General features: G+C 41.2%; 2 protein-coding genes across 2 annotated transcripts; both read right to left on the reverse strand.

Annotated features, from left to right (window-relative positions):
• Nucleotides 1–4743: 4743 nt before the first annotated feature.
• rnaseh2a (ribonuclease H2, subunit A) lies at nucleotides 4744–8664 on the reverse strand. The gene is made up of 9 exons (XM_070923373.1): nucleotides 8601–8664; nucleotides 8171–8306; nucleotides 7855–7926; nucleotides 7415–7541; nucleotides 7232–7319; nucleotides 6497–6634; nucleotides 5926–6013; nucleotides 5404–5527; nucleotides 4744–5033 (listed from the first exon to the last, which is right to left on the reverse strand). The coding sequence occupies exons 2-9, from the start codon at nucleotides 8295–8297 to the stop codon at nucleotides 4874–4876; spliced, it is 924 nt and encodes a 307-aa protein (XP_070779474.1). The 5' UTR covers nucleotides 8298–8306; nucleotides 8601–8664; the 3' UTR covers nucleotides 4744–4873.
• Nucleotides 8665–12050: 3386 nt separating this feature from the next.
• LOC139298855 (transcription factor SOX-10-like) lies at nucleotides 12051–13894 on the reverse strand. Its single transcript, XM_070921656.1, has 4 exons — nucleotides 13719–13894; nucleotides 13033–13304; nucleotides 12727–12841; nucleotides 12051–12666 (listed from the first exon to the last, which is right to left on the reverse strand). The coding sequence occupies exons 1-4, from the start codon at nucleotides 13877–13879 to the stop codon at nucleotides 12051–12053; spliced, it is 1164 nt and encodes a 387-aa protein (XP_070777757.1). The 5' UTR covers nucleotides 13880–13894.
• Between the last annotated feature and the right edge of the window lie 781 nt (nucleotides 13895–14675).

Consider the following 14675-nt stretch of genomic DNA (forward strand, 5'->3'; position numbering starts at 1 on the left):
TAAAATCAAAGACTGCTTAAAAGTTAATATTAGCTTGCTCTATTGCAACCTAAAAGTCTTCCACTCATGTGCTGAAATTTTGATATGGCAAAAAAATAGAGCAGTTTTTATTTTGAGGCAATAGGGACACCATGTGGAAAGCATCTGCTATTTCAGTGAAATGAGCCACCATATGTTGAATGGGCCTAGAGAAAAATGTGAGGGCCCCTGAGGGGGCTCGTCAAAGATAATTTGATCTGAGGTCCAGGTACAACAGAGACTGTGGAAACCAGTTCACACAGATAAGAAGCAGCTTTAGATCAGACTGCTCTATTTGGACCAGAAGCTGTGAGAATACACATATGTGACACAGTGAAGACGTAATGATGGCCGTGTGAGTTATAATACGTGATGATTTATGAGGAAATTTCTGAATGATCTTTACATCTGAACCCAGGAAGATTTGATGTTAAAGAATCCCTGACAGAGCCAGCGTGAAATGCCAAGTGGAAATTTCTGCAGTTTAATGAAGAAATCCTCAAAGGTCACTTACACAGATGATGGCATTTACAAAATACATCTGATACGTTTAATAAGATGGTGCAGATTGTCTTTGATTTTCTACTGAACGAACATAATCAGCGACATTATCTTGACTTTTTTAACTACAAGGTCATTAGCTAGTAATGTTCTATACTGTACAATAAATCATTTATACCCTAAATGTATGTATTTGTTTATTGTTTTCTAGACTGTATGGACTATAATAGACTGTCCCATGCAACACATCATTTTTGCACTTTCATGCCTCTGGATCATATTTACAAAATCTGAGGATCAGTCCTGATATCAATAATAACTTCATTAAGCAATTATTGCTTGAATTGATATATGGGTGAACACATCAAGCACACCTACCACAAACACCCTGTGTGTGTCTAATGAGTATGGTCAGTGTTTTTGTACAGTTAGGGAGTATAGATATGACTCAAAAGGGGAAAAAAGAACACTTAACTCCAATATGCCACTAATATTTATTCCTTGTAATTTTCTCTGACTCATAATTGTAGCATCTCGCACCACAACAACTGTCTCGCTGCCACACAGTCATTCATGAAAGCTTTCTGTGTCAGTAGTGGAAAAGAACCAACACAATCCAATTAGCACCATTAAAGAGATGCCATGAAAAGAAACTGGGACTATGTGTAACAACCCCAGGGATTAAAGACCAGGTGACCTGGGTCATGGTGAGGAGGAGCTGTCCTCAGTGCTGAAAACTGTACAAATCACAGCTGACAGGACAAGTCGACGGTCTTTTTTTTAGTGGATACATGGAAATTCCACTAAGTTCTTGTGTTATTTAAGTTTTCACACAACATATTTCAACACGTACAGTTTTGTAAAATGAAGCTGTAGAAAACAACAAAAACTAAATTTGGTTTGGTTTCAAAGAATTTTAACACACTAATAATACAAATACTACAGATAAAAAGTAGAGCTGCTGTTTCAATAAAGTTACAGCATATGATAGTTTGTGATAAGAGTGCAACTAATGATTTTTTTCTTTTACTTTCAATCAATCTGTTTTAAGTGTTTTAGGTCCGATACAGACTCTGATCATGAACACTACACGTTACATTAACGTAAAGTCTCCACATCTGACTCAATGCGTTACATTAACGCATATCTTTTGTATAATTATCTCTGTACATTGCACATATACTTCATACTGTGAACATTCTTCCATTTTATAATTATGATTCTTGACTTCTGCAGAACTTTTCATTTTTATTTTCTCTTCTTTTCTATGTTTCTATGTCAAATTCCTTGTATGTGAAAACCTACTTGCCAATAAACCTGATTCTGAAATGGCCCATTCCTAATTCTCAGGGTCTAAGGTCATCTTAAAATGTCTTTTTTTGTAAGACTAACAGTCCAAAAGCCCAACACTGTTCTATACACAGTGATATAAAACAGATAAGGAGCAAATTGTGTCATTTGAGAAGCTTGAACCAGAAGATGTTTTGCAATCAGAATCAGAAATACTTTATTGATCCCTGGGGGGAAATTATACAGTACCGGTGCTCCCATTCAAGGCTAGGAAGTAGCATAAATTTAGAAATAAGAGTATGTACAAAAATAAGATATGTGAAAAAAGTGGAATATATATATATATACACACACACAATAACAATGTATATGTATGTATTGCACTGTTTAAAGAATAAGTAATGAGGTAGTATATGGCAGGTGAAGTAGTATTATCAAAACAGCTGCTGATTCATTTCATGTGTTGATATGAGGAGTGCCATTCAATGTTATCTCCTTGTTTGTCTCCTTAACTGTAGAGAAACATACCACAGTGTTTACAATATGTAACACTTTGAAAATATGTGAGGAGAATAAAGATATGGGCTTTTAGAAAGAAATGTTGGCTAAATGAGGACAGATGACTTATAATTTCTTTATACAATATATTAAAACTACATCAATATAAAGTATTGAATATTAAACTATGTCCTTGGTTGGAGACAATCTTTATTGTATAATTGTCGCGTACTGTTTCTTAATGAGATGTTCTCAGCCTGGATCTTTGATTGATCTTCTTTTCTGTCTACTCTCTTATCTCATCTAAGGGAACAAACAGTACGTGCTCAGAGAAATACAGTAGTCTTGGATAATAGTCTGCAGTGACTCATTCTGGCATCAACTGCAGCTCGTAAGCGACGGAAAAAAACAAACTAGCTGCCAAATATTAGCAGCTTCTAATCTGCTTCCCCTCATGTGCACGGTGGTCGTTATTATCTGCTAAAACTGGGATATTTATTTGCCTTTATTTGTGAGATATCTTTTTTTCTGTTATTTTGAGATACTAACTAAAAGTGCAGAATGTATTGAAAGCACATTAAAGGAATAACGAGCTTTCTTTTCAATGGATAAGAAGAGAAAGAGCATTGAAAATAACACGTGAAGGCGAAGGTTGAACTGCGTACCTCTCGTCTGTGGCGTGACAATGTCATCATTGTTTATGCCCTTTCCTAATAACATTGACTGTTTGCTTCTATCGCTAAAACGTCTCCATTCATTCCCTATGGAACAAAGACAGGGTGATCTAAATGAAATTAAAGTTGACAGTCTTACGCTGAAATAGATCACCACCTTAGTCCGCTGCAGCCACGGGTTAACTATTTTTAATCCCATTGACGCAGTAGGAGACCGGGCCACTTAGAGGGATTAGATGAGGAGCCTGGGGAGGTTATAAATGGACGTAAAGGAAAGGATCAGAAGAGGACTCGACGTGTTGGTCAGGACAGATAGATCCAGACACCTCCTGCTGAGGCGGCGGCAGACCCCACGCCTGACCTCCAGAGACCAGCTTGTGGACTTCAGCTTCAGCAGCATCCAGAACCATGGAGCCCGTGGCCCCGACTGTGACCGCCGCTGCAGCCTTCGACAGAGACACTTTCCCCAGGAGACCCCTGAGATTTACCCCCAGAGGAGCGTCGTCTCATTTTGTGGGGACCTCAATTGTGATCCTGTCTTCGTTTGCGGTCTCCACTTTAGCTATGAACTGTGGGAAGAGGATCCAAGAGTCTAGACACAAACCCAACGCGAACTAGCGACGGTGGACAGATATGCCTTGATTTTCTAGTTAACATCCGTCAGGCTGGGCGAGTCAATGCAGTATTTATTTTTCTGATGATATGACGGACACCCCTTCTTAACCAGCTGCCTGTTGTGTTCCCGTGGCAAAATGTGACGTGTGTAAATGTCATGCGTGAAGTTTCTTGTGTGTTGAAGTGTTGGCCTGAAGGAAAAACCCTGGAGAGTCGGAGGAGGATGAAGCTCTCAGGGGATGTGAGACAGATCAACAGCACTGCTGCGATTTCTGAGAAGACAAGCGTTTGGCAGCCATCTCGAGATCAATCTGTGCCACATCAAAGATGCTTTGTTGGGTTGATACAGATTAAGTTGTGGTATTTAAAGAGGGGAACAGTATGCAGTAATACCATCAAACCTCATCATCCTTTTTACCTCATACTTGTAGTGAGCAGTCTCAGCATGTAAAGCTGGAAAACTGGAGATAGTAGGATTTATTTGCTGGTGGTTCAGGGACAGTTATTCAAATGTGATCCTTTCTTGTCAGTTATAGTATATCAACTTTGTGAACATGATGTCAACTAAAATTTGAATAAAAACAAACCTTAATTTGAAAGAAAAGCAAGACTTCCCAGTTTTCCTACAAGGCCTGGATAACTGAATACTGTCAAGTACTCAAAGCTGCCACTGAAAGCTTACTTACCTTCTTAAATTATTCTTTGATTAGGCAGTTTCTGATTTTAATCAGCATTTAATATTTGTATTTTACCTGGGCAATGTTCTTGTGTGGTTGTTTGTTTAAAAGAGGTTTTGTAGTAAAACATGTTTGTATTCCTTGTCTTGGTATCAGGTATCACAGATACCCAGGATAACTAATTATAAGCAATAGCCTTAAAACAGTGCTGTAGCCTAAACAATGTGATACACCTGGAGAGAGACTATGATTTCAGTGCATGTGGAACAAGATGAGTGGTTTTCTTTCTGCAGTTGTCATATTATGGTGGATATTTAGGAGACAATGTTTTTCAAACCTCCGGCCTGTTTTGTTATATTGCCAGCAGATCTTGTTTCTTCTTCCACATGTATGGTGTAGAATTTTAAAACAAAAAGGCTATTAAAAAGCAAAACATGAGTTTTAAACATTAACTTTATGTATTAAAAAAAACAGGTACAAACAGGAAAAATAAAGACATATTTTCATTATAATTCTGCATTGGTGATACAAACATAACGTGTTTTCTGAGTGTGTGTGTGTGTGTGTGTGTGTGTGTGTGTGTCCTCTCCTGTGTTGTCTTCAGAGTGTGTTGAGGCTCTTCAGCCTCCGCTCAGCGAAGAAGCGGTGTGCCTGGGGGGTCGAGTTTTGGTCTGATGCCGCTGATGCACTTAAGTACGACAACATGGACTTGTTTTTCTGCCGCTGCGCAGCCTTCTCCCCATCTTCCTCATCATCATCCCTGAGGACAGATTTAAAAAAACAAGCCTGGTTTTTACACTGAGATTAGCGCTCGTCTCTTAAAATGATTTACACAAACATTAAGCGTGACCTGGAAATCAAAGGGGTTTGTGGTTTTCACACACCAACACAACATGCAAGTATATTTATCTACAACACAAACCAAAGACATTTTCAAAAGTATTTATGTCAAGTTTTATGGCTTCTACAGATTTGGAAAAAAGTTGGAAAATATTTTACTACTTTTAGCAAATTCTACATGAAATCATGTTTTAACGCTGGATTTCAATGGTATTCTTCTTTAACTCTTTAAATCAACCTCTGCTTTTATACATCCAAGGACTTCGGTCAAAGGTTTGAAGGCTCTTTACCAGTGGACAGTCACACCCTTGCTGTCCATCAGGGTTTGGGCAGTGCTCCAGCTAAATCGGACAAACTGAGGGTAGCCGAACACTGGGTCTAGATACTTCAGCATCCACACTTTAGTCTTGGGGTCTGAAAATGCAGGGGAAAAAATCTGTCTCAGTATCAGTTTATCTACATGCATCGATAACCATCTTAGTCTTCTTAAGGTAATGTTACTAGTATGGCTTTAGCAGTAAAGAGGTCACTGAGTCCGTCACACTATGGTGAGCGCAAATGATACACCGGAGCCGCCTGCGTTTTTTAAATCAGTTTCCTGGGAACAATTTGGTTTCGGCCTGTAACGAACTGGCTCCAAACCGGGTATGAACCAAACTGTGACTTCTGTGTACTGTTACACCCCAAGTTAGCAGTGACAGAGATTTAAAAAAAAAACAAAAAAAAAGGAATGCCTGATAATAGTGTACGTGCACTCAACTGTTGATATTATTAAGTATATTATTATAACAGCTGTTGATTGTTTCTGTTACCATTGGGGTAACCTGAGCCGTAGTCTGTGTCCACCTCTCCCAGGTCCTCAGCAAAGTTCCAGCCCTTTACGACACGATCCCTGGCCACCTGAAAATCAGCAGATGGCATCAGAAAAACTACTTACAACCTTAAAATGTGGCAAATGTCGGCTCTATAATCCCAAATTAAGGCCACTGCAGTAACAAGGACGTCCATGTAAGCAGTCATGACAACTGTGAAGATGACTACGCTGTTTGAAGAGAAAAAAAAAGGAAGACAAGCACACTTATCTCCCACTCCTCAATACACGAGCAGTATGTATTCAGCTGACTAGAGAAACTCCCACTCAAGAGAAGATGGCTGATGACTGTTCAGACATGTTTTACATGTTCAAATGTACTTCCTTCATCTAAAGGAATAGACATATGAAACGAAAAAACAAAAAACCTATTTCACTATTCCCAGCACAAGATCAACTTCTTTCAATAAAGACTCAACCTTCTGGAGGTACAGTAATATGGAGCTAACAAACGGCAATAATCAGGAATGTGAATGGCATGAGAAAGATCCAGTTGGCTGGTGGTCACTAACCTTCGCACAGATACTGGCTGCACTGACGACGGGGAAGAGGGAGTCGGCCTTTGGCCTCACAGTCACCTCGATGCCCGGGAACCGCTTCGAGAGTTTCTCCTCATACTTCTCTGCTGGGCCGACTGTGTCCACAAATACCTGCAGAAATCACAGAGGTGGAGGAGGGCAGTTCAAGTAAGACAGGAAAGAACAAAGAGAAAAGAAGGAAGAGTGAGAATGAGAATATGTTGTCTCATGTTGAATGTTTTTATCTTGAATCAGTTGCATGTATCCATGAATTTCAGTCACAGCGCTGTACATAAAGAGCACACAATTCACAGAAGCTGTAAAACATAAACACAGTTCAATAACCAGCATTGCTATGTCTTGGTCAAAAGGCAATGCTCTTAAAGTAACAGGCACATTCTCAAACACAATGAAGCTGCAAGTTGGTGATTTATTACAATTAGATTCCCTGTAACATGTTAACACGTGTGTTATCAGTTGGACCTGACCCAAAACTGACACAGAAAACCCAACATAAAACCTGGTTTGTGTGGGTCTGCCTGGATGACAAGAGTACGCGTCAAGTTCTGAAATCCATCTTCTATTGAAAGGCACTCTGCAGAACTACATTAAGGCATAGTGTGTGTGTGTGTGTATACTGTAGGCACAGCAGAAAATATGCACTTGACAATACAACAAAAGCATCAGCTGTGCACCTTTATATTGAATATGAATGACTTGTTTACAAACCTCTTTGAGCTGTACTCCACTGTCCAAGGCAAACTGTACAAGATCAATTGCTGTATCATGTGAAAGAGCGTTCAGGTTGTATTTTGTCCTAACAAAAGCAGACATTTTATTAGGATGTGAATCTAAAACACAGTTTATGAAAAAACAAGTCTCTATGTGTATGATGCTGTATGTGCCAAATACCTCTGTAACATGCAGGTAGAGATCGTGTTGGGTGAGAGAATCTGCAGAGCCCAGCCTACATAACTTCTGGCTTCATCCAGTTTACGGAAAAGATTCTCTCTTTCTGCTTCTGTTAGAGTCTTTGAATCTGATTAGGGAGTGACAAATAGCATGAATTAGTTTTAAAATGCAAGAATGTAATAATACTGAGGATGTAATGAAGGATTTGATTTACCACAGTCAGTAAAAAAAAGACTATGTATTGCTTATTTTTCTTATTTATTTGCAGATGGAATCATAACTACTTGAACAAAGAAAGAGATGAATTGGCAAATGTCACATTTTCTTAGGTTCCTCACTAAGATAGCAGCGATGATGAGTTCAAAGCATCACGCTGAGAGAGAAGCTGAGAAAGACTGTGCAACATCCTTCTCAGCTGTCATCTACAGAAAAAGCATTACCTGCCACTTTTGAGTCCTTCAGCTCCTGCTTTTTGGAAATTGGACAGAAACATATTCCATACACCATGGGCCCTAGATCACAACACATGAATACTGTAAGTATATGAACCTCATGCCACACCATGCAGTAAGTGCTAAAATAAATGAGCAATGCATTCAAACCGTGACAGACAATAAATCATTACCTCCATGATAAATCATGGATGACTGCAGAACAGAAGATGCAAGGATGCAGTCTTATTACAACACTATAAAGGTTTAGATTACAAAGATAGTTATTAAGATATTATTATAGTATATAATAATAACAGCATACCCAGCACAGGCCCCCTTCCTGCCTCGTCAATGCCCAAACAGCAGTCCTCTGTCAGGCACACATCAGGGATCTGAGAAGCCAGTCGGCAGCTGACCGAGTTGTCAGTTTCAAAGGGGCTGAGGTCCATGACAGCTGGCTGAGAGGACAACCGACACTAATTCAATATATATCTCATCAAGTCTTACTCAACGTACAACTCTATCTTCAGCCCGGAAACAAGGTGACTACATCGCGTTTCAGGGCGTCACTACAACTCCCGACAACCTGCCATGTTAGCTACACAAATAACGGACACACAGCTCTGGTACAGTATTATTATGTTGCAGACGAACTCAAACGTTAGCTGAATGCTACACGAAGTTTATGCTGCTGCGAGGATACATTGAAGTGTCATATATCCTCATTAATCATGAATAAAGTTCATTTTTACCTGTTTAGACGGTGACAGAACACTTCAGAAGTTTCGTGTTGTGTTTCTGTCCGCTGCAGATTTGGCGCCCCTGGAATGACGTCACATGCGTCTTCTTCTTCTTCTTCTTCTTCTTCTTCTTCTTCTTCTTCTTCTTTAAATGTTGAGGTGCGTTACCGCCACCAGTTGGTCTGGAGTCTGACCTGGAAATTTACAGCCCACCTAAATCCTGTTATCTGGTCTTTTTACATACGTGTGTCCTACTTTCAGTCTGATGCAGAGCCTGTGACATGCTATCCCCAGAAGTACTGGGAGTACTTCTATGAGTAAAAGTTTAAATACCACAATACTCACAAGTAAAAGTCATTCAAAGTAGCACTAAAATTATAAAAAGCTACAATATTCTATATATTATTATATATTGAATTGTTGTTAGTGATTCATCAACATGTAAACATAAGGTTAATGTTGCAGCTGGTCTAAAGCTAATTTGAACTATTTTATATACTGTTGATACGATAAATCTATAACATGCATGTGCATCATATTTTAAAAGATGAGCTTATGTTTTGTGTGTACAATCTTAATCTACAAAGTAACTCACAACTTCAGCTGTAAAATAGATATAGTGGAGTAAAACGTAAAATGTTTTCCTCTGAAATGTAGCAGAAGAAGTAAGATGAAGCAGAAAACTACAGTGATTGAGTCAATGTGCTAATTACTTTCCGCCCCTGGTAGTCCAAAGATGGATTTCAAACAAACAACAATCCTTATTTTGACTTATTCATTTCACCTAGTCTTTACTTTTTTTGTATTGTATTTATTTATCAGGGAGAGATCATATTAATCAACAGGCCACCCCTTGTCATATGTGTCAAATGGTCCTACGTGCTAAGATGATGAGTTGGTAATCTGGTCCTGAAAACAGATCAACACTAGAAATTTACTTTCCAGCAACATAAGTTGCTGTGGTGTGTTTTCAATGTTTACATCCTTGTTAATTTCCCCAGATTCAAAACCTTTTTGTCGGTCATAAATCCCAGATGTCCATAGGGTTTATTTTCAGTGTAATCATTTATATATTTTCCAGTCACCAATACACAGTTTTATGCAATTAAAGGTTTATTTCTGTTATTTGCCAAGAGGTCGACCTAAAGCTGGAACCACAGCAGTTGAAGTTTTGTCCTGTTTGATATTTTGATCTTACTAGCTCCTTAACTAGTTTCTATCTTTCTCACCACATTATCTCTTTTCTTTCCTTGCTCACAACATGATTCTAACACTGTTTGTGTATCGCCTGATTAGTTTAATTAATCCAAGTTCTCTGAGTGCCACCCTGTGTTACTTTCAAACATAAACAGCTTTCCTCAGGTTTGGACTGCTCTATGAATAGTTTACCTTCACTTTTCTCCTTAAATTAATGTCATTTCTCGCCCCTCATTTTGGATATTGGCACCTTTTTTTCTTTTCGCAAAAGATCCCCACGTCTATCATCATCTTTGTTTTGCATCTCCCTCCAACACAATGCCAGTACAATGAACTTGACATTTTGATTCTGGGTGCCCGCTGAATGGGTTTTGAACAGCAGCTGAGTGTGGAGGCAGGGAGGGAGCCTCAGGTGGAGAGGAGAGGGCAGAGTGAAAGGAAAGCCATGTACAAAAGTCCAAGTGTACGCCGGTTACTGAGCTGAAATTGGCCTTGCCTCTGGCTCTTTACACCCACCCCTTCTCTCTCTTTCTGTCCCTCTCCCTTGCTGAATGGCTCTCTTTGTCTTTCTCAGTAACACGCAGTCCCCAGCCGATTAAATGTGGGGAATTAGTAGTCAATTTTAGCCTACCACACACACAAACACACTAAACAGCTTAGGCTGGTGGGGCACTGATTGTGTTGTTATTACAGTTCACACGTCAGCAGCGTGTTTTTAATTTCTTTTTTTTTCACCTTTCACTTGCTAACTGCTACATGTGTTATCTCTGAACCATCGCTGCTGCATAAAATAACACACAGGATATTCTTTCTTTTTTTTTATAAATAAATTGATTTAATAGATGACAACAATAATATTTCAACATTGCTTTTTCTTGTATGGAAGCAAAATACTCAAGTGAATGTATAGCAAACACTTTACAAAACTATCCAGAATTATACAAAATGGAAGAAGCAAAGGTGTGACACACAATGCATTATTACTTACATAAAAATAATAACTACATGGTAAGACGGTCAGTATAAAATGATAAAGTATGCATCACGTAATAAAGGTGAAGCCTGTGGTAATGACCATTATTCACATTGCTGCACGCACCCATTGCTGAAGAGGAAAAGGGCTATTTGGGCACACCATAGGAAAAAACTATAAGAACAAAAACATGCTTTTGGCCTACATGCAGTGCAGAACGGTTGTACATGTGATTCTAATCCTTAAGTAGGACCCAAAGCTGGCCAATTATCTGAGAAGATTTGGTTGAGACTTTGTACTTATAGATTTTAACTCAGTTATTGGATAAATCAGATGTGAATCAGCAAAATGTTAGGCACTTAAAAAGCAAAAAGGAAGACTGAAGTGGAGGTTTACTGCTCTGAAATTCTGAATACCTTCAGCAATATTTTATCAGGTATCCAGAGTCGTATTTCTCCTTTACTATTGGCACAAAATGACTAGAGTTGAGGTAAGTGTCCAAGACTGAGTGATAAGCTGAAATACATCTTGAAGAGCTCTCTTTCCCTCTCTTTTTCCCATTTTTTCCCCTTAAATGCTTAATTCTTCAGTTCAGTGAAGTCAATGTTATGAAAGGACAGAAATATAGAGTGTGCTATCTACAAAGAAAAAAGGTTGCAATTATCCTTTTCTGGCCACGAAGAAACGACCCCAGGGACCATCTTACTGAAACAAAACACGCTTTTCCCAAAAGCAGTGGTGCAGATGTATTAGTGTAATATCAAATCAGTCACAATAAAGTTACACCCTAGGATATCAACAAGGACAATAAACTTACTACTCATATAAAATAACACAGTAACATCAAAAACATCTGCTTTAGTTTGGTTAATAAAATCTGATTATGTCAGTCTGAACCCGTCGTTTCTGGGCCAAATCAGAGTCACACGTCAATGCAACATCTGTTCACTCTCAGTGTCTCACTCTTGTATACACACTTGCTGTACATCCCGACTTATAAATTTATGATGGCACACGTTTGTTAAAGTTTATTTAATTCTTGATTGGCTGTTGACCCATGATTCACACTTTATATTGTGTGAGTTTGTGGCTGGTTCTTTTTTTTTTTTTTACTGTGTAAGGCCCCCGTGGATGCGTTTTGCATTATATTGGCTAAAAAAGTAAAAACCTCTAATATAACATCAATATGGCACGGGCACACACACACACACACACACACACACACAGATCCACACGCTCACGCAGATCCACTCACACACTTCCCATATTTCCCTCTGCTCAGCTGGTCTCCCTCAAGGTCTTGTGAGTGTGGTGTAAACAGGCTGCTCCCAGTGTGTGGGGCTGTGAGAGGGGGCCACGCTGGAGGGGTCTCCTATGGTAGTGTACAGAGGCCTCTGTGTAGGGCCCATGTAGGAGAAGGCTGAGTACAGCCCTGGGGCCTGGCTGGAGTGGGCATAGTACGCCCCGGGGGCCTGGTGCTCTCCGTACTCAAACTGAGCCCTGGAGGCCAGCGAGGGGAAAGCGGAGCCATAGTGAGGGAGGCTGAGCGGGGTGTAGGTGACGTGGGTGCCTGAGGAGGGAGAGGACGAAGCCTCGGCGTAGTGGCTCCCGGACACAGACTCGCTCTTGATCTGGGCCTTGGAGGGGTCGGAGGAAGACGGAGAGGCCTGAGGCTGCTGCTGCTGCTGTTTGGAGAGCCAGGCGGAGTGCCCACTAGCAGCAGCCAGGGCGTAGGCGTAAGACGAGGCCGAGGATCCAGCTGCAGAGGCCCCGGTTGCACTCTGCGGGTGGCCGTTTGGAGGAAGGTACTGATCAAACTCGTTCACGTCAAACGGCTCAATGTTGGACATCACCTCGTGGCTGATCTCGCCGATGTCCATGGTGCCAAAGTCGATGTGGGGTTTAGCGCTCGATGATGATGGACCACCGGATGCCCCTTCAGCTCCCACCCCGAGGGCTCCCCTGGACCCCCCTGATCCTCCAGCCGCTCCTGCTGCCCCCTCCCTCTTGGCATCTGACAGTTTCCCAGACTGGAGCTCTGTCTTTGGGGTGGTGGGGGGCGTGGGTGGGCTGTGACCCTGACCTAGAGGAAAGAGGAGAAGGGACAACATGGTCAGGTGAACTTTGACATCAGGTACTTTGTGTCTCCTTTTAGTGCTGCTTTGATTTGGGAAGTGTGGGTCAAACTACTTTTTCTTGACCAAATATCTCTTGAAATATCAAAATAAAATGTATGATTATTAAGTCCAGACTCGGCACCTGTGAGCCACCTACCAGCAGGATGGTGGTGGTGATGGTGGTGGTGGTGCAGGTCACTCAGGGGGGACCCAGCTCCGCCGTTGTGCTCCAGATGCAGGGTCTTATAGTGTGACTGGGAGTGGCTGGCCTCCCCTTCCCCCTGGCTATCGGACTCACTAGCAGGCGCTAGTTTGCCGTTTTTGCGTCTCCGGGGCTGGTACTTGTACTCAGGGTAGTCCTTCTTGTGCTGTTTCCTCAGCCTCTCCGCCTCCTCGATGAATGGCCTCTTGTCACTCTCGTTCAGCAGCCTGGGGGGGGGGGGAGAAAAACAAGGATAGATTTTAGTCTTGTTAATGTGAAAGTATTTTCTGAGAATAGGTCTGAAAATGATAAATATTGTCTCATTTAACCCCGTGTGTAATGGATAAATAAAGATGAGGGTAAAACTCGGCATTTAGGCTATAAACCTAGATTTAGTACATGTTGTACAGTAAATATCATATTAAAGGAACACAACTAAAAAAAACCACAAAGTTTATTTCTGTTTCTAGGTGTTTTCCTTGTTTACAATCACCAATTTGAGCTTAATATTTTGCCAACTTTTACATTTGAGTTCAGGATTTAGCCTACACCCCCACTTATCCTTTACGTATAGACGACACAGGAAATGTGCCACTGTATGGCCACACTGTTCTTTTCTGGGACAACCGCCCCATACAAACCTCCACAGCTTTCCCAGGGTCTTGCTGAGCTCCGCGTTGTGCAGGTGGGGGTACTGGTCGGCCAGTTTCCTCCTCGCCGCTTGCGCCCACACCATGAAGGCGTTCATGGGCCTCTTTACGTGGGGCTTCGATTTGTTTCCGTTGTTTACGCGCACCGGCATGGGCACAAGTGTCCAGTCATATCCGTCCAGCACCTGACTGACCGCCTCCCTGATACCGATCGGGAAGCGGTCTTCCTCCTCCTCTGATTTGGCTCCGGATCTGCCTCCGTCCTCCCCGCTGCCATCCCCGACACAGAGCGCTGACAGCTGCTGCGGCGGCCCGGTCAGAGGTGAGTCCTGGCCGGGTGGCGCTCCGGGTTGAGTCGGTGACAGTGAGTGACCATCATCTGACCCTCCGGGACTCAGCTCCGCCTCGGACAGGCTGTGCTCCTCGCCGGACATTTTGTTTTACTTTCAACTAATGACAAGACAACCCTCGAATGCAAAATGTGTTTTAGACAGAGTCCAAACTATTCAGTGTAATTAAATCGTTTTAATTGAATGCGATGTCTGGAGTCTACGACGATCCCAGTTACTGCTGACTCTTCTCAGCCAAAGCCATGCTGCTGCGTAAAAGTGTCCAAATCCTTTCCACCGCCGCCTGGAAATCCGTTTCGGCAAAAGCAGTTACACCTAAAAATCATATCAAGTATAACAGAAACTATTCAGTACAAATAAGTCAACAAATTATTATTTGAGTTTTCCTGTGAATCAAACATGCCCAGGTTTACTTCAAGCTACACAGGTTAAGAAATTTAGCAAAACTAAACATGACCATATAACGGCCAAAACTGCACCTTTAGCCAATAATAATAATAATAATAGTAATAATAATAATCATAATAATATTTGGACGAAGGAACCGCATCCAGAAAATTTATATTCGGCCGATAGAACATTTTCACCAAAGCCAAAT

The sequence above is a fragment of the Enoplosus armatus genome, chromosome 2 (assembly GCF_043641665.1).
Source record: "Enoplosus armatus isolate fEnoArm2 chromosome 2, fEnoArm2.hap1, whole genome shotgun sequence".
NCBI classification, from domain to species: domain Eukaryota; kingdom Metazoa; phylum Chordata; class Actinopteri; order Centrarchiformes; family Enoplosidae; genus Enoplosus; species Enoplosus armatus.